General features: G+C 36.1%; 1 protein-coding gene across 5 annotated transcripts in view; it reads left to right on the forward strand.

Annotated features, from left to right (window-relative positions):
- MFSD8 (major facilitator superfamily domain containing 8) overlaps nt 1-20,641 on the forward strand; it is a 47,009-nt gene that overhangs the window by 3,644 nt on the left and 22,724 nt on the right. For 2 of the 5 annotated variants that reach the window (XM_060298949.2, XM_030863877.3), the window contains exons 2-7: nt 6,443-6,534; nt 10,881-10,924; nt 16,212-16,452; nt 17,274-17,387; nt 19,697-19,841; nt 20,561-20,616. In XM_060298949.2, the coding sequence (XP_060154932.1) occupies nt 6,516-6,534; nt 10,881-10,924; nt 16,212-16,452; nt 17,274-17,387; nt 19,697-19,841; nt 20,561-20,616 (619 nt within the window). In that variant the 5' untranslated portion in view covers nt 6,443-6,515. The remainder of the gene's footprint in view (nt 1-6,442; nt 6,535-10,880; nt 10,925-16,211; nt 16,453-17,273; nt 17,388-19,696; nt 19,842-20,560; nt 20,617-20,641) is intronic. The other 3 variants (XM_060298951.2, XM_060298952.2, XM_060298950.2) reach the window with 3 other exon arrangements.

A 20,641-nucleotide genomic window follows, 5' to 3' on the forward strand; every position in this document is an offset into this window, starting at 1 on the left:
AAAGAAAATAAATTTCCACAAAATTTTGTAGTAATGAAATTTAAAATGTAATAATAAATGAGTACAATTTTTTGTAATACAAGTCTAATAATGAATGTTATTGTTCATTGTCAATGTTATTGTCAAAGTTAATGTTTTCTGTCATGAAATTGATCACAAATATTCAACTGTAAAAACCATTCTTAGCTCATGGGCTACACAAAAACATGTGGTAGACCAGATTTGGCCTATTAGACTGTAGTTTGCTGATCCCTCTCTTAGAATATCCTAAAGTATTATAGGTGCTTAAAATTTTTCTTTGCAACGTTAGCCTAGTCTCTGTAAAACAAATATTACTAGAACTTATGGTTGTATACAAGATACTTTTATAGAACATTCTCAATTTATTTCTTTTAATTTCTATAACTTTTATACCATTGCACTATTTTGTCAGTGACCACACACTGCTTTCTTTTTCCTCTTTCAATATGGGTTCTTTTTTGCTGTTCAGTAGTTCACAGATGCTCTCTCTGGTAAAAGTACAATTTTATTTTTCCCCTCAGTAAATCCATGTGTATTCCTCATAGTTTTTGAGTCGCAACTTTGATAAACATGCTATCATTTTTTTTAAAAATTATTATTTATTTTATTTTTGGCTGTGTTGGGTCTTCGTTTCTGTGTGAGGGCTTTCTCTAGTTGCGGCAAGTGGGGGCCACTCTTCATCGCGGTGCGCGGGCCTCTCACTATCGCGGCCTCTCTTGTTGCGGAGCACAGGCTCCAGACGCGCAGGCTCAGTAGTTGTGGCTCACGGGCCTAGTTGCTCTGCGGCATGTGGGATCTTCCCAGACCAGGGCTTGAACCCGTGTCCCCTGCATTAGCAGGCAGATTCTCAACCACTGCGCCACCAGGGAAGCCCCATGCTATCATTTGAGGTATAGTTTGTAATGAAAATTTTGGACAGGACAAAACCCTTTAGCATTGCAACTTTACTTGAAGGAGAATCTCAAATGGAGAACTAATACCAGAATACAGCAATGATAATAGAAAGGAATCAAAATGTTAAACAAATCACGTTGGAATGTAATAAAAATGGTAACTTGATTGAAGGACAGTTATATTCTCCTATGTTCCTACTATCTCCAACAAGGAAGAAAGATACATTTCTTCACCAAAGTTATACTTTTTTTTTTAATTTTTATTTTTTTTTTGGCTGCGTTGAATCTTCATTGCTGTGCATGGGCTTTCTCTAGTTGTGGAGAGCGTGGGCTACTCTTCATTGCAGTGTGCAGGCTTCTTATTGCAGTGGCTTCTCTTGTTGTAGAGCATGGGCTCTAGGCACGCGGGCTTCAGTAGTTGCAGCATGCAGGCTCAGTAGTTGTGGTGCACGGGCTTGGTTGCTCCACGGCATGTGGGATCTTCCCGGGCCAGGGATCGAACCTGTGTCCCCTTCATTGGCAGGCGGATTCTTAACCACTGCACCACCAGGGAAGCCTCCACAGGTTCGATCCCTGGCCTGGGAAGATCCCACATGCCGTGGAGCAACTAAGCCTGTGTGCCACAACTACTGAGCCTGAGCTCTAGAGCCCGCAAGCCAAAACTACTGAGCCCATGTGCCACAACTACTGAAGCCTGCATGCCTAGAGCCCGTGCTCCGCAACAAGAGAAGCCACGACAATGAGAAGCCCGTGCACTGCAACAAAGAGTAACCCCCCCTCACCGCAACTAGAGAAAGCCCGCACACAGCAACAAAGACCCAACACAGCCAAAAATAAATAAATACATGAATAGATAAATAAATTTATTTTAAAAAATAAGGAAAAGTAAAATTTTTATTTTGAAACATTTTAAATCCGTAGAAAAATTGAAAAAACAGTGCAATAAATACCTGATTACCCTGTCATTGTTAGCCTTTTCCACACTGCTCAAATCTTTCTACACACACACACACATACACACACACAACCACCCCTCTTTTGCCAGACTACCCAAAAGTAGGTTGCAGACACTATGGCACTTTATCCTAAACATTTTAGTCTGCAGCCTCCATCTCCCCAAAACATAGACATTCTTTTACACAGCTATGTCACTGTTACCAGAGCTAGAAATACACTACTAATTCAAAATATCATGTACTATACAGACTATACTCATATTTTTCCAGTTGTTCCAAAAATGTACTCTACAGCTATTCTTTTTTAAACAGGATCTGATTAATGTTCAAGCATTGATCCTTATGTATTTTTAGACTCCTCCAACCTAAAACTATCCCCTGACCTTCTCTTTTGTTCTTACTAACATTGAATCCTCTGGTAAGTCTAGATTAGTTTTCTGTTTTCTTTGGAACATCTCACGTTCTGAATTTGTGAACCATTTCTGGGTAGATCCTGGTCAAACATTTCTGGCAAGAAAATCCCATGGCTTATGTTGAGAACATCCCAGTGTATTCTGTCAGGAAGCATTGGATGCCAGGCCATCCCACTGTCGGGGATGCCACGCTTGACTACTTGGTTAAGAGGGTGACTGTTATATCTCTCAATTATAAAGGCTCATTTTCCATTTTCTGATTAGTGGATCGACAAAAGAGTGATACTTTGAGGACTTTTGACCTTCCAACCAGTTATTTTAGGATTCACTGATGATCTTTGCTTTCATCCATTATTACATGGAGAGTAAATGGTGATTTTCTATCATCCCTTCAATATTTAATAGCTGTCATTAAAAGAAGAAAGATTTTTGACTGACCTTCAAGTCAAAGTCACTCAAACAAACAATTTTATTACATTTTTTTTTCAGAATCAGATTATTTACTTCTCTTAGTTCCATAACTTAGATAAGATATGAGCAAATTGGTTATTTGAAAATGTTCAGGCTTATTTTAGGGATAGTTCTTATTCATGATTATCAGTTAGATTTCTGATCTCCAGAAAATAATAATGAGTTCATTAAAACTATAATAGTAACCCAGTACTTTAAACTGATACAAGAATTCAGTGCTGTGGGATTGAATGGTGTATACCTTTTGCTGATATGTAATAATAGCAAGTCCCCTACATACGAACAAGTTCCATTCTGAGAGCGCATTCGTAAGTCCCTAGGTACCCAATAACACAATCGGCTATGTAGTACTGTACTGTAATAGGTTTATAATACTTTTCACACAAATAACACATAAAAAACAAACAAACACAAAAAAATACAACATTTTTAATCTTACAGTACAGTACCTTGAAAAGTACAGTAGTACAGTACAACAGCTGGCATACAGGGAATGGCATCGAGTGAACAGGCCAGAAGAGTTAATGACTGGAGGAGGGAGAGGAGGTGGGAGATGGCAGAGCTGAAGGATCGACAGCAATAGGAGACAGAGGGCAAGCTGCAGTTTCACTCATGTGTGACGTTGGTGGCACAGGTTCTGGTTCCTTGCTGGATTCAATTCTATCTACCCCCTTGAAAAAAACGATCCAATGATGTTCGGATAGTAGCTCTTTTTTTCTCGTCATGGATGACACGGTAGCACTGGATTGCATTCTGAATGGCTGCTGCAACCTTCATGTAATGTTCTACGTTCAGGCCCTGTGCCTCACAAGCTAACAGTGCCGCCTCAAATAAAGAGAATCCCCTTGCCATTTCCTGCTACGTGAATCTCTTCGGTTCTTCAGTTACTTCTTCCTCTTGTCTCTCTTTGTCCTTTCTCTGGGTCTCCAGTTTCATCAGGTCTTCATTAGTTAGCTCCTCGTGTTGCACAGCAAGGAGTTCGATGAAGTCGTCCTCTTGCAGATCTAGCTCCGGCTTCTCGCTGAGGGTCACTAAGTTGCTGAAGACCTCTTTGGACTCCTCATCCACGTTCTCAAATCCATGAAAATCGTGAACAAACTGCAGACAAAGTTTCTTCCAAACCCCATTGATGGTGGTGGCCATAACCTCACGCCAAGCAGTCAGTGTTTTTTGTGGCCTTGTAGATGTTCTGGTCCTTCCAAAACTGTTGCAAGGTTGTTCCTGATTCATCAGTCACCTTTACTGCCTGACTAAAAGTGTAACGTGAATAATATTTCTTGAAAGTGGCTGTAACTCCCTGGTCCATAAGTTGGGTGAGGAACATAGTACTTGGTGGCAGATGCGCTACTTTGATGTTGGGATGAAAGTCGTTCATGAATGGGGGGTGGTCTGGAGCATTATCGAGCAGCAAAAGAATGTTCCAAGCAATAGTTCTCTACCTCCGGGATAAAGTGGTGGAAAAACCAATCCTGGAAAATGGCCTGTGTAACCCAGGCTTTGGGGTTACTCTTCCACACAACAGGAAGAGAGCCCTTGGCTATGTTTTTAAGGGCTCTTGGGTTCTCTGAATGATAAACTAAGAGAGGCTTCAGCTTCATATCACCGGAAGCATTGCCACCAGACAACAGAGTTAGCTTATCCTTTGCTGCTCTATAACCTGCCATTGACTTTTCCTCCTTACTGATGTAACTTTGGTCTGGCATCCTCTTCCAGTACAGTCCTGTCTCATCCACCTTAAAAACCTGCTTGGGTGAGTACGTGCCTTCATCAATAATTTCTCAAAGCATTTCAGGAAATTCCCAGGCAGCTACCGTATCTGCACTCGCTGCCTCGCCGCTTACTTTTACGTTGTCAAGGTTGGCTGTAGCATTGAACTGATGAAACCAGCCATGACTGGCATTAAAAGATGCGCCCTTTGATTCTTCACCGTATTTCTTCTTCAAGTCTTCATAAAGTCTTTTGGCTTCCACTTGAATCAGCATTAATCTGAGTGGGACTCAACACTGATACTGATCCTGCATCTACACCCTGAGAACTTTCTCCATCTCCGTCATTTTCCCACACTTCTTTGATATTATTGTCGACATCATTGGCACATCAGACTTCATGTATTCCATGATCTCGTCCATGTTCTTAGAATCGTGCTGATGGTTGAACGATTCATGTTATAAGAATGAGCGACGTCAACCATCTTTTTGCCTCGCTCCACTCTCTCAATTATATTCACTTCTGTTTCTGTCGTTATCACTTGGCACTTCTTAGCGGTACCAGACACATCACCGCTGCTTTTACGCTTGCTTCTGGACATCCTGGGCTTGAAATAAAGATACTGTTCTACTGTACTCTATACAGTACTGTACAGTAAAGTACACAAAAGCACAACCACTTTTAGAGGATGCACACATGTGACAATGTTTGCCAGACACGTGAACTAACTTATGTGATTGGACATGCGAACGCGTATTCGCATCTTTGAAAGTTTGCAACTTGAAGGTTCGTGTGTAGGGGACTTCCTGTATCTGCATTATGTATTCCAAATTTCAATATATTGATTTGCAAATACGAGCATCTGGGGTTCTGCTATTTTTCAGGTATGCGACATTACAGTATTTTTGTGGAACAGCATATACAGTGTTAAGCACTTCATATATATTATATCAGGAACTGATATATCTGGCACATAATAGATCTAATAAATGTTATTTCTCTTCTTCATTCCCTCTCTAACATTCCCAGTCATGTCACATTTAAAAAAACATACTTTCTTTTTTGAAGACTAACAGTACTAAGCCTATTTTAGAAAATAATGTTGGAACATAAGGTGGCATTTTTTCTGTTGTGCTTGTTTTAATTATTTGAAAACATATAATGCTTATATTAGGGTAAATTTGTTAACTCTTTCTGTGTGCATATGTGAAAATGTAATGGGTACACATGCTAACGTTATCACCTGACAGGTAGGCTACGTGGTTAACATACTTGCCCTTAATCCAGGTCAAGGGTGATAATGAAAGGTCAACCCAGTCTGGAGGGGCCTTGGTCTCTCTTTGGTCCACTAACAGAGCTTGTCTGGTAACCTGTGTTGGAGCAAAGGCAAATGTTTCAGGAGGTTCCAGGGCTACGAATGTCTTAGGTCATATCAAACCTTCCTGGTGTCACTTTTATATTAATTTTGCTGAAAGTACCCAACTAAAATAGCTTCCTACAGCAAAGTTAATTTGCTGTCATCAAGTAGAGCATGTCATAATGATGACAGTTATTATCGTTTAATAGTTACTAGTTGTATATCCCACCTGTAGGAGATCTAATGGTTGTAGCTAGTTTATTTTGTTTATTTTGATATACTTTATTCATTTTGTCAGTTTAGCAAATTTAAACATGCTTGATTCATAAGTTTATAGCATGCCAACAATAGCAAAATAATTGGTTCACAAAATGTTTTGCCTTTTTAAGCTGCCTCATGTCTCCCAACTTCCTATGCACAGTGATCCATAAATATAATCCATGGAAATTAAAAGATATAATACTTATTTATAGATGAATTAGTATAGTAAAAACCAATATTAGTAAACTATACCTCTATCATATCATTTTCATGACTTTAGGAGAGAGAAAATAAAATTATGCCACAGAAAGATTTGCATGTACTGAGATAACTTTATACTACATTTTTCTTCTTTATACCTAGAGAATGGGATATTATAGAAACTGAGGAGCATTATAAGAGCCGATGGAGATCAATTAGGATTCTGTATCTTACTATGTTTCTTAGCAGTGTAGGTAAGTATTTGAAATTATACATAATTTAAAAAATTTAGATAAAATATCATATTTTAATGTCATTTAATTAAAAATTATTTTTTTATTATGGTAAAAACCACATAACATAAAATGTACCATCTTAACCATTTCTAAGATCAGAGTTGTTAAATATCCCTACATGGTTGTATAACCAATCTCCAGAACTTTTTTATCTTGCAAAATTGAAACTCTATAGCCATTAAACAACAACTCATTTCCCCTTCCCTCAACCACCATTAACCATCATTTTGCTTTCTGTTTCTATGAACCTGGCTACTCTAGATAGTTCATATAAATGAAATCATACAGTATTTTTAATTTTGTGATTAATTTATTTCATTTAGCGTAATGTCCTCAAGGTTCATCCATGTTGTAGCATGTGTCAGAATTTCCTTCCTTTTTAAGGTTGAGTAATAGTCTGTTGTATAAATTGTAGGAGAGGGAAAACTTTTTCTTTACTTTCTTAGATTTTATAGCTAAGAAAGTAAAGGAAAGGTTTTTAATTTGGGGCCTGCAAATTAAACTGACAAAAGGCAGATCAACAGGAGAAAAGCATAAAAATTTATTTGATGTTAATATTTTTATGTGAGATACGGGGCTTCATAGAAAAGTGAAAACCCCAAAGAAAGGGTTAGACTCAGGGACTTATATACTATTTTAACAAGGGTCTCTAATTGTGGAGAGGTGACTAGACAAAGAAAAGTGGTTAGCTTTCTAGGGATGGTAAATTGTGGGAAAGTGACTAGGAAATACATGGGGGAAACTAATGGAGGATGAGGGTTATTTGAGTAAGGTTTGTTTGTGCAGACTCATCTCAGCATTGATGCTCCATCTGCAGTGATAAGAATATTTTCTTCTTCCTGGTACTGGAAGAGCACATTTCTCAGGGGAAATTTATGCCCAGTTTTTAGGCAGAAAGGGGGAAGACAGAAAGCCCTTCTGTGTCTGCTGTTTGTTAGTTGCCTTCAGCTCAAAATAATCAATATGCCAAAGCAGCATATTTTGGGGTAGAACGTTCTGATCCCCTTCAGTATATACCACATTTTGTTTATCCATTTATTGGTTGATGAACATTTGGGTTGATTCCATATCTTGTTTCTTACAAATAGCTGCTGTGAACATGGGTGTGCAAATATCTCTTTAACATCCTGCTTTCAGTTCTTTTGGGTATATATCCAGAAGTGGAATTGCTATATCATATGATAATTCTATTTTTAACTTTTTGAGGAACTGCTATACTTTTTTCCATAGCTGCTGCTGCATTTTACATTCTAATCAACAGTCAGGGTTCAGATTTTTCCACATCCTCACCAACTCTTATTTTATGTTTATTTGACATTAGTCATTCTAATCGGGTAGTAGCTTATTGTGACTTTGGTTTGTATCTCCTTACTCACTTACTTACTCTCCTTACTCACGTTAGGCATCTTTTCACATGCATATTGACCATTTGTATATTTTCTTTGAAGAAATGTCTGTTCAAGTCCTTTGCCCATTTTTTAAATAAGGTTGTTTTTTGTTGTTGAGTTGTAGGAGTTCTTTATATATTCTGAATATTAATCCCTGATCAGATATATGATTTGCAAATATTTTCAACCATTCCGTGACTCTTATTCACTCTGCTGATTGTGCCCTTTTATTCACAGAAGTTTTAAATTTTGATGTAGTTTAATGTATTTGCTTTTTACTTTTGTTGCCTGTGAACCTCATTTAACTTTTATATTGACACATACCAATAGTAAAGTCCAAGAATATTAATCTGTATAGCTTGATTATTTTAACCTATTAACATTATTTCTGAAAATATATTTACTGAAAAAGTTAACCTTTATGAGGAAAAAAATTTTTAATATTAAGAACTGTAATTATGTTAAAAATGGTAAGGAATGAAAATATATAGGAATTCTCAATACTGTGATAGTTTATAAAGGAATGTTTTAGGGAATCAATTTTTTTTCCAATCGTGGACTCTAAGTCCATAGGCAATAATTTTACAAACGGTTTCTTTCCTGAGATGGATTTAGTGAAGGTCATTTGACTAAGTTGTTTTCCATATCCTTTCCATTTATCTCAGGTCACCCTCTTGTTCTCTCTCTCTTGCCAGTCTTCTTTATGATTCAACATTGAGCAAAAATAGACTTTAAATAAAGCTAAAACTAAAGAAAAGTACAAAATAAAGGATATTTTCAACAGTTTTTTGGATTGTATATCCATTATTATGCTTTCCACAAATATCAGGAAAAAATGTTGATTCAAATTGGCTTGAACAGTAATTTGTATTTTCTTATAAGATATCCATAGTGGGACAACTCCAGGTGAAGTTCACTGGCTCTGCTTCTGAATAAGTTTTTTGGTTTTGCTCTCTTCTGCATATTGCCTTCATTCTTAGGCTATAGGAGGGATGCAGCAGCAGTTCCACGTGTCACATCCTTCCACAGTAATTTTTATTGATTGAAAGGGACTTATTTTTTAAACCTCCAAAGAGACAAGGAGTCCTTTCTTGGAGGTCCCAAAGTAGACCTCCCCTTATTTCTCACTGGTCAGAATTGGGTTACCTGTTAATTTCTAAACCCATCATCAGCTGGGATAGTGAGATCTAATCAGGATCTACCCTCTGGAATTTGGAGTGGACACAGTGTCCTCTAAAGCCTGTGGCTTTGTGGAGGAGTGATGGATACCTCAATACAACCAGGATTCTATCGGAGAGGAGGAAGGGGGCAAATGAATGTTGTGTAGGTAACAATCTCTGCAACAGATTGTTTTTTTATTTAAAGCATTTCTAATTTTTATACTCATTTATCTAAAATATAAGTAATAATTTCAAATTTAACAGCAAAAAATTTTTTAACTTTAGATTTTAATTGGCATGTGAAACATTTTACCTGTTTACAAGTTTCTTGATTGTGAGATAGTAATCTTATTTTCAAACATTAGTTGATTCTTTTCATCAAGTCAATGTGTTAATTCAAAATACACTAAGATGAAACTAATAATTAAATTATTTTTTAAAACAGACTTTTAAAAAGGAATGTAGTACTGATACTGCAACAACATAGGTGAACCTTGAAAGCATTATGCAAAGAAAGAAGCCAGACACAAAAGACCACGTATTGTGTGGTTCTATTCATATGAAAGTCCAGAATAGGAAAATCTATAGAGACAGAAAGTAGATTAGTGGTTGCTTAGGGCTGTTGGGGAAATGATAGAGGATAGAAGAGTATAGCTAAAGGGTCCAGGGTTTCTTTTTGAGGTGACTAAAATATTCTAAAATTGACTGTAGTCATGGTTGCACATATCTGGCACGCTAAGAACCATTGAATTGTACACTTTAAATGGGTGAATTCATTGTGAATTATATCTTAATAGAGCTGTTTTTTTTAAAAATAGCCTTGATAGAATTGTGATTGGATGTACCTAATATTTAAAATCGACAAATAACATTGGAGTTTATCATTACAGTTCTCAAGCAATAAAAGCTAGCAGAGATAATTTTCTTTTAAGGTATGCCCATCTTGAGAAATTCTGGTTCTTTATAGCCACTGCCCCCTTTAAAGATAATTTTCCTTCTTCTTAGTCCTCCCTACAGTGAATTATCTCTCCCAAACAACACAGATTAGAAGTCTAGCAATTCCTCTATAACAAAGTAGCCTTACCTCCATTCATTTCTGCTATAAAAACTTAACAAAACTCTCAGTAATTTTCTTTTCTTTTTTTTTTTAAAATAAATTTATTTATTTTTGGCTGCGTTGGTTCTTCGTTTCTGTGCATGGGTTTTCTCTAGTTGCGGTGAGCAGGGGCTACTCTTTGTTGCAGTGCGCGGGCTTCTCATTGCGGTGGCTTCTCTTGCTGCAGAGCATGGGCTCTAGGTGCACAGGTTTCAGTAGTTGTGGCTCGTGGGCTCTAGAGCGCAGGCTCAGTAGTTGTGGCGCACGGGCTTAGTTGCTCCACAGCATGTGGGATCCTTCCAGACCAGGACGCAAACCCGTGTCCCCTGCATTGGCAGGCATATTCTTAAACACTCTGCCACCAGGGAAGTTCCAGTAATTTTCATTTACAGTAAAGACACGTGAATGAGGAGAAATAGGTCCTCTGCTTTTATTATGTTAATTGTGGTGAGGGACTATAATTATATATATGTTTTCTAGCCTTTAATATTTATTTTCCTTCTGATAAATAAAACTCCATTGCTTAATAAATTAGACATTTGTGGTTATAAATTTGTAAATTCATAATGATGTATTAAAATCCATGCTATAGTTCAAAAATTTGTATCTATAGTGATGAAATTATTATAAGTATAAATAACAGAATTTGCCTCTTCACAGGATTTTCTATTGTGTTAATGTCAATATGGCCATATCTCCAAAAGGTTTGTGCACTTTATTCATCTCTTATGTAGCTGTAGTAGTAATAACTCTTATGTAGTTAAGAGTTTTCTAGAGAATCTCTTTGGTATTCAGAGTTAATCTTTACTAAAATAACTTGAGATAATAATTCTTCAAAAGAGGCTTATAAGTAAGGTGACTGTATGCTTGATTGTGCAAACCAGAGCACTCTTGAAGTGAAAAGAGTGCTTTAGCAGGAAAATAGGATTATATCCAGACAATCGCAGGCAAATGTAGATGTATGGTCACCTACTTATTAGCCACTTTCCCATCCCATCCGTACCCCTTCCCTAATAAAAAGGAAACTAAGCTAGACATAGTCTGAATTCCTATAATGTATAAATGATATTGCTATGGAATAACTTGATGCTTTCTGATAGAATAATTTGGGTTGTCAGGTGACATTGTGAAAAGAATAGACAATACATGTGTTTTGATGCTGTGGTTACTACATGGGAAGGAGGGAGTGACAAGAAGATGCAAGTTTGGTGGGTACTCTAACATCAGTTGATCATCAGTTGATGATCAAGTCCTGTCAATTCTACCTTTTTAAAAAATATATTTGACATATAACTGTCAGTTCTGTCTTAAAATTCCAGTAATGAATTTATTAAAAATCAGTATTTAAGGTAGAGACATAATTAATCTATAATAATATTTCAGTTAAGGTTCTTGAAGGAGTTCCTCTGTGCTTCCTAACTCCTCTTCACTCCTTAACCTGCTACAATCTGATTAACTCCTCTGCTACCCTGCAACTGCTCTTGATGAGGTCTCCAAGGACTTAATCGCTCACCAAATAGTAGATACTTTTCAGTCCTTACTTTAGGTGACATTTGGGTAGTGTTTGACATTGTTGTCCTCTCTTTGCTTCTTGAAACTCTCTCTTAGCTTCCATGACATTACTCTTAACTCTTTATTCTTAAATTATTTTGTGTATTTTTCTTTATCAACTTGCCCGTTATATTTTGGTTTTCTCCAGAGGAGAGAGAGAAAGAGACAGAGAGAAAGAGAGAGAGAGAGAGTGAGAGAGAGAGAGAGAGAGAGAGAGTGTGTGTGTGTGTGTGTGTGTGTGTGTGTGTGTGTGTGTGTGTTTCAGCCTAGATCCTGAGCCTTGGCCAATATTAGATCTATAGACAGTAATTTATTATATCATGTACTTGGATGAACCTAAGGTCCTCAAATCTTTACACTTTTTCCTCCTTTTTTTTCTGGAGTGCTTTCCTTCCCTCCATCTCTCCTTTCCTCTGCCATTCCCTTCCTCCCCTTCTTCTCCACTATTTTTTATTAATTCTTCAAGGCTTTGATCCAATGTCACCTCCTCTGAAAAGCCTTTTCTTACTGTCCCTCACCCCAGTTTGCATTAGAAGGTTTTCCTATGTGCTTCCATATCCCTTTATCATTAATACTTATCATTGAGTGTTGTAACAGCGTTTAAAAATTATACCTATTATATAAGAAATTTATTGATATCTTATATTTCATTATAGATTTTTTAGTTTTTATAATTTTTTTTTCTTTTTTTTTTTTTTGCGGTACGCGGGCCTCTCACCGTTGTGGCCTCTCCCGTTGCGGAGCACAGGCTCCGGACGCACAGGCTCAGTGGCCATGGCTCATGGGCCCAGCCGCTCCGCGGCATGTGGGATCTTCCCGGACCGGGGCACGAACTCGTGTCCCCCGCATCGGCAGGCAGACTCTCAACCACTGCGCCACCAGGGAAGCCCAGTTTTTATAATTTTTAACTTAAAAATCCTATTTTCTTATGCTATCTTTTAAAAGAAATATAGGAAAAAAATACACATTTTACTTTTTAGTGATTTAGTGCCACATTTTCACTGCCATTTTGAAAATTAATTTAAACTAATTAAAAATTTATTTTACATGAAGTCATTACTCATGACACTAAAAATTCTTTCCATACTGGCAGAATTATTAGAATTGGAACAGAATATTTAACAATTCTGGAGCAATATCTTCTGTGCTAAAATATGTATTTCCATGTATAAAAACTCTTGATTTCTATGGTCCCTGTATCTAGTTTGTTTAACCTCAGAATTCTCAAAAGAAAGGTATTTACAAAATTAGGTCTACTCAGCATAATAAGTTGAATTTTGAAAAGGTACACTCCTTTCTCCAGATATTTGTAATCTCTTCAAAGGTAAATTTATTGAGAGCACATGAACATATCAGTAGTTCTTTGGCAATACAAGCATAACATTTTCACCAAAAACCTTGTGAGTTAATTTTCTCAAGTTATTTCATAATAATATTATAGCTCATTGTGTGCCAGGCACAATACTAAATCTTTCATCTAAATCATCTTTTAATCTTCATAACAACTCTGTGAGGTGGTCATTATCACTCCTGTTTAACAGATAAAGAAACTCAGACTAGAGAAGTTAGGTAGCTTGCCCAAGATCACACAGCTAGAAAATGGTAGAATCAAGCCTATCCGAAACCAAAATCTGACTCTACAGTGCTATGTTACCTACTGTCTTAAGATTTTTCATTCTTTTTTTAAAATGTTATTTGTTTATTTATTTTATTGAAGTATAGTTGATTTACAATGTTTCAGGTGTATAGCAAAGTGATTCAATTATGCGCACACACACACACACACACACACACACACATTCTTTTTCTGATTCGTTTCCATTATAGGTTTTTACAAGCTACTGAATATAGTTCCCTGTGCTATACAGTAGGTCATTGCTGTTTATCAAAATTTTCATTTTTAATTGAAGGCTACTATCTCTTTTACGATAATGTGTTACCAAATATTACTTAGCTTAAAAGTCATCTGTGAGAAAGATAAAAAGCTAGGCCCAACCACCCCTCTAAAACCCCCAAACAGTAAGTTATCTGTCCGAAAGGAATTTGGCACTGCTGTGAATCGCTGACTTGTGCTTCTGACCCTGGCTGATAGACAGCTATCAGCCCAGTGATTCCGTAGCCTGTGTTGCCCAGAGTTGTGATTGATTTCCAGGAAAACTCATATTCTTAAACCCAGATTTTGAATTGGAATGATAGGTTATCTGTAGGCCCAGGGACATAGTGGGACTACTCATGCATGTTACAATAAAATATAATAATAAAACTGACATATCAGTAAAAACAAAATACCAAGAAATATTAATTTTTTATGTATAGGTAACATTCATTTAGTGCATACTATAGGCAGACATGACCCTAGGCACTATACATGTCTTGGCTTAAATAATTCTCATAACAACTCTGTGAAGTTACCCCCATTTGACAGATAAAGAATTAAAGCATGCTGGTTTTTTTCCTCAGCTACTCAAAAATGTAGGATTTTTCAGAATCAGTTAAGTAGAACCTGGTTTGGAAACTCCTTGATGGCAAGAACTGTGTTTATTCAATTTGTATTCATATAGCCTCGCACAGGTTTTGTCACAGAGAAGGCCTTAGTGACTGTTAATTGGATGAATAAGCAATAATCTGTAAGTAAATAGTTGAGGAGGCTTGGAACACATCTCAGCTCCCGTAGCGAAGCATTACGAGTTCTAGAACTTTGACTTTGTCAATATTATTAACATGTTTAGAGAAGAATGTTTTGAAATTCAGTACTACGCACTGTGGGCTTTTTTTTAAGAGAAGAGATGCATCTAACTTTCACTGAAGTGTGCAAAACCAAGCAAGTTTACAGATAATTACCATACAATATGAGTGGGTAAAAGTCTTAAGAGCTTGATGTGTGAGTGTGTGTGCGTGTTCACAGGGGAGAGGGAGCTAGAGGGAGAGGGAGAGAGGCAGAGAGGCAGAGAGAGACAGAAGGAGTGGGGGCTGGGGGAGAGAGGGACATACACACAGACTGACACAGACAGACAGACATGGGGGTTAGGGAGATGTTGCTGATCCAGACTAAAGAGATCCTGGAAGATTTCCCAAAAGCAGTTATATCTGAGCTGAGTTTGGAAGGCCTACAGAAACTGGTCACCAGAAGGGACAGTCTGGGCCACGGAGTAAGAGATGGCCAGAGGATTGGAAACAACATGCTGTTATTACTATAAGAGAGAGAGAAACACACAGGAGCACAGATAACAGTTCAATTACTGAACTGATACCTTCTGTTGTAGTATAGAACCTGTATCTTCCAAACCATTTTACTTTCCTGTTACAATTCTAGCAGAATTCTAGCAGATTCCAGTTTTCCAGTCATTGTAAAGAACAGTATCCAATAAAAATAGCAAATGTTGTTAAAATTGTTAGAGCCATCTTCAAGAGTCAGCTCACTTCTGTCCATGAAATGGACACTTGACTATTATGATCAATTGATATCCTGAGAAGACACTTTTATCCTTTTGCTTTCAAACCACTAGATATTTAATATTAAAATTGTTTTCATTGCTTTTTTGAAAATTAATTTTTAAATTTATATGACATGAAGTCATTATACTTATTCACTCTTATTTCTCATGCCACACAAACAGAAATGTACCTAAATAACTTCATTTTAAGCTTTTTAAAAATATCTTTGGAAGAGAAAAGGCCATGGTTTTCCTTATTAAGTTGTTCTACCACTTAACCTATATATGTTTAAACTTATGTCCTAAAATTTAATGGCTCTTATTTTTCCAAATTATTATATAACCTACCATATTTTTAAAAAACCCATCTGTTGATTTATTCCATAGTCCCTTTTGTAAGCTAAAATTTTCTGTTTTCTGAAAGTATTTTCTGAGTTGTAATCATTTGGTTTTAACCTCAGTATTAATGATATATAAATCCTCTTTGGTAGAATCCTGGATTGTCTATGCTGAAAGGAAGAATTAGTAGTAGGTTTAATGAGAGAAATTTTATTATTGTCTTTAAGCATTTGATTATTGTGCCCAGTTAAAAAAAATAGATTCACAGTGCTAATGGTTGTTTAGTTTATAGAGTAGCATAAGGTAAATAATTGTATTTACTTTACAAGAATTAAAGAATGGCATATTATTCTTATGATGTTATTGTTAGGTATATAATGTGATTTTTTTAACAAGATTTTTATGACAGAATTTCTATAATTGTTCTAAAAGATGAAGTTTCCTAAACATTTTTCCTTGTGTATAGTGAATTGTTAACACATTTAATTGTAATGTCAGAAGTTTGAATTCCTTACTGTAAGTAATGGTGTTATAAAACTTATGTGTTAGAATTATTGTTTTTATTTTTTTAATAAGAAATGTTACATGGTCAGAAAAAATGTATTTGGATTTTTAACTTTACTTTTCTCGGATAACAATTCTTAAAGCATTGTACTTTTTTCTGCAGATTGATCAGACTGCCGATGCAAGTTTTTTGGGCTGGGTTATTGCTTCTTTTAGCCTTGGCCAAATGGTAGCTTCACCTATATTTGGTTTGTGGTCTAACTATCGACCAAGAAAAGAGCCTCTTACTGTTTCCATTTTGATTTCGGTGGCAGCCAACTGCCTCTATGCATATGTCCAGGTTCCAGCTTCTCATAATAAATACTACATGTTGGTTGCTCGTGGATTGGTGGGATTTGGAGCAGGTAATATGCATGCATGTATATTTTTGGTTGTGTTGGACTCAATTCATCCTGACATTTATGGCCTTCTCTCATCTAGGGTCACCTCTTCTCAATCTCCTATACGACATTCAACATACAGATGTCTCATTGCAAATATCTTTCCTATCATTTTGCCTTTGCTCATGATGTTCCCATTACCTATAGTTTCTCTCTTCTGTTCCCATGATTCTTCATCCTTCAAGATTCAGTTCAAGTTCCACCTCTTCCATGAAGCTTTCTTAGGCTACACTACTGCTTCTCCAACATGTCTCTGGCATTTGCTTATATACTGTTTTGCACTGTTTTCATCCCTTATCACCAACTAGCTAGTAAAGTTAGTGTAATTAGAGACAATCTATGACTTTTGAAAATATTCTCTAGCCCCTAGCAGAGTCTCTTCAACATAAATGCTCAGCAAATTTTTTTGGCTCAAATTTTTAGGATTATTTTTATAAACATGCAGAGTGTGTAGCATATTTCTTTTAAAACAATGTAGCAATTAGTAGGACTCCATTCACTCAATGCTTTCTTGGTATTTAATGATGAAAAAAGTTTAAGTTTCCTGTATGCCATTTTTTCACTCATTCATTCACATCTTTAACTGTGTTTTCACAATACTAAAAGTAATATTTTCCATTAATTGATACATTTGTTCACTATACATGCCTTGTATAATCATAAAGAGGAAGCAGTAACTATGTTGTAGGTTAATATTTCTTCTTCTGTATAGAGCCAAATGAAGTCGAATTTTTATAAACTGGAGAATATTTTCTTTTACTTTGTATTATTGTGTCTTTTCTTAGGAAATGTAGCTGTTATTAGATCGTATATTGCTGGTGCTACGTCTCTTCAGGAAAGAACAAGTTCCATGGCAAACACAAGTGCATGTCAAGCATTAGGTTTTATTCTAGGTCCAGGTAGGTGTTCTTCACTTATCATTACTTGGATTTGAATTGGGAAAACTTTTGAGGTTCAAATGTTAGATGCAATTCAAGTATAAAACCTCATAGCTGAAGGCAAAGGGAGGGAAACTGATATTTTTTGATCTAGCAGTGAGGCTAGGCTCTTTATATGTGTTAACTCATGTTCCCTAAATTAAATGTTATTAGTCCCACTGTACAGATTAGGACACCAAGGCATAGAGAATCTAAGTAACTTATCCAGGGTCACCCTGATATTAAATGGGAAATATGAGATTCAAACCTCACTGTCTGATTCCAAAGTATACATTCTGTCAGATAATCATTTAGCTTGACATCTCAGCAAGAGTTTGCTTTTTTTTTCCTGTTTATGAGAAACAAAATTCTTTTAATTGAAGGATTTGAGGAAAGTTATAGGAGTTTTTTTCCCCTTTTTGCCCATACCTTTAAGACTTTTCTAAGGTTGAAGAAAATGAAAGAGTTTAAAAAAGATTTACTAGTCTCTTCTTCTTTCCAAGCTTTCATAGTTTAATGAATATAAAAATATATTAATGAGATTTAATATTTCCCTAAGGCCAATTAATTTTCTGCTAAATGAGTAGAGAAATTAATTTTTTATGCCTAGCATAACTTTGAAAAGCCATATAATTGGCCCATGCTTTTAATATTGCAGTTATAAATAGAATCAATTTGAATCCAGCTCAGTATACTTCATCATTAACACCCCAACCTCCAGTTTCCATTACTTTGCTTCAACAGAAGAAAGCCTAATTCATCATTCACCAGAATCTGGTATTTTAGTTCAGTGTTCTGGAATAAAATATAAGCAGAAATCTAGAACAATTGAACCTATTGCCTTACTATATGCATGAGGGCATAGTCTGGGTCTTGTTAAGCTTACCACTCTACCCTCAGTTTCTAGCACAGTACCTGGTATAGGCTTAGGTTCTCAGTAAATATTTTGGCCATCTATTTTAAAGATTATTCACGGGGCTTCCCTGGTGGTGCAGTGGTTAAGAATCTGCCTGCCAATGCAGGGGACACGGGTTTGAGCCCTGGTCTGGGAAGATCCCACATGCTGCAGAGCAACTAAGCCCGTGTGCTACAACTACTGAAGCCTGCGCCCCTGGAGCCCGTGCTCCTCAACAAGAGAAGCCACCGCAATGAGAAGCCCACACTCGCCTCAATTAGAGAAAGCCCGCTGGCAGCAATGAAGACCCAACGCAACCAAAAATAAGTAAATAAGTAAATAAAGTTTTTAAAAAAAGATTATCACTAAAACATTTTATATTAAAGATGAGTAAATGTAGGCCTGAAAAGATTAGATGACTTTTCCAATAATAACCACATCAATAAGCACAAACATTGAGTGCTAACCATATGCTAGATGCTGTTCTAAGTGCTTTAGGTGCAGTATTTTACTTAATCCTCACTCTAAGGTTACATGTAAAGTCCTGGCAGAACGAGATATAGAATCTAAATCAGGAGAGCAAACCAATACTTACCCAATCTGATTTTTGCCACAGATCCAAATTGAAAGTGGTATTAAATATATATAATTTAAGTACCATATACACAGTAATACTTTAAAATATTGAGTTAAAATGTGACAGTTTCGGGCTTCCCTGGTGGCGCAGTGGTTGAGAGTCCGCCTGCCAATGCAGGGGACACGGGTTCGTGCCCCGGTCTGGGAAGATCCCACATGCCGCGGAGCGGCTGGGCCCGTGAGCCATGGCTGCTGAGCCTGCGTGTCTGGAGCCTGTGCTCCGCAACAGGAGAGGCCACAACAGTAAGAGGCCCGCGTACCGCAAAAAAAAAAAAAAAAAAGTGACAGTTTCTTATAATGAAATTGATTAAACTTTAATAATTTACTTATGGAAGAAATTGTATAACTTAAATTTCATACAGAGATGTATTTTAAAAAAAGAAAATACTGACAAGTTATGTTAGGTATAATCCCTTGTGAATGCCTGTACATCAGTGCTTCTCACCCATTTTTTATGTTATTGTCTCCCTAAGGAGGCTTTTTAGACATTTCTTTCCTAATCACTCCATCCCATGAAATTTTAATACCACAGACCTATATTGTATGTGTTTTATGTACTGTATGCATATCTGTGCTTTATACAGAAAAAGAGTAAATGTTTTGCCTCTCCCCACCAAGAACCAATTTTCTTGCCCCTGCTGAGATGTCTGATGGATGATTCCATATATTACTTCCAATTCGATGGTAAATATTTCTCACATTTATTTTAGCCTGTGCCTCCCATATAATAATTAATCTGTATACATTTTATTTTAATAAGTTTTTCAGACTTGTTTCGCACTCATTGGAGAAAAGGGCGTGACATGGGATACCATTAAGCTGCAGATAAACATGTACACAGCACCAGTTTTACTTGGCGCCTTCCTGGGAATTTTAAATATTATTCTGATTCTTACTGTATTAAGGTAATTAGATAGAAATGATAAAACTACTCTTGTAGATTGTGAAATTAAATAAGCATTATCATTGTTGGAGAATTATTATTTCTATGATGTCTTTATTTGGTTTTTGATGTTTAGTTGTGTTCATATTTTCTTATCAGCTAACGCATGTGGTACTGACAACTAAAATAATAGATGATGAATAAGAACAGATTATAAGGTCTTTAAAGATTCAAGGTTTGGTCTTGGTCTACTAATGATAGATTCTAAGTAGGGGAAATGGCATGAAAGCAACATTTTAAGTAGATTAATGATTAGGTTCAACCTTAGATACAAAAGTTACTCATAATGTGTATCTCTTATCTTTTATATATTAGAAAAAATTTTATAAAACTGCAGAAGTTTTGTTACTTTATATTTCTTTGGAGTGTTTTATCCAAGAGTCCAAAATGTTTATAACTCATGTTAAAAATCATTGGAAAACTTCAAATACTGATTAAGGCAGCTCATGTGTGCTTTTGGATGAATTGAGGGTTTTTTCATTTTATATGATAATATAATAATAATTGTAACTTGTATTTTAAAAATTTTATCGGTTATATATCATAATAATTTCATTACTCAGAAGACAGTAAAAGAAACTATACCAGAATGTGAAAAAATAGAAAGCTAGTAATAAATTTAAATTATTATCTATTATACTAAGCCTTTCATGGATACAATATTTATGTTTTTCTTTTAAGAGAACATCGTGTGGATGACTCAGGACGACAGTGTAAAAATATTAATTTTGAAGAAGGTACTATTGACCTGTTTGACTAAAT

Source organism: Globicephala melas, chromosome 5, assembly GCF_963455315.2.
Source record: "Globicephala melas chromosome 5, mGloMel1.2, whole genome shotgun sequence".
NCBI lineage: Eukaryota > Metazoa > Chordata > Mammalia > Artiodactyla > Delphinidae > Globicephala > Globicephala melas.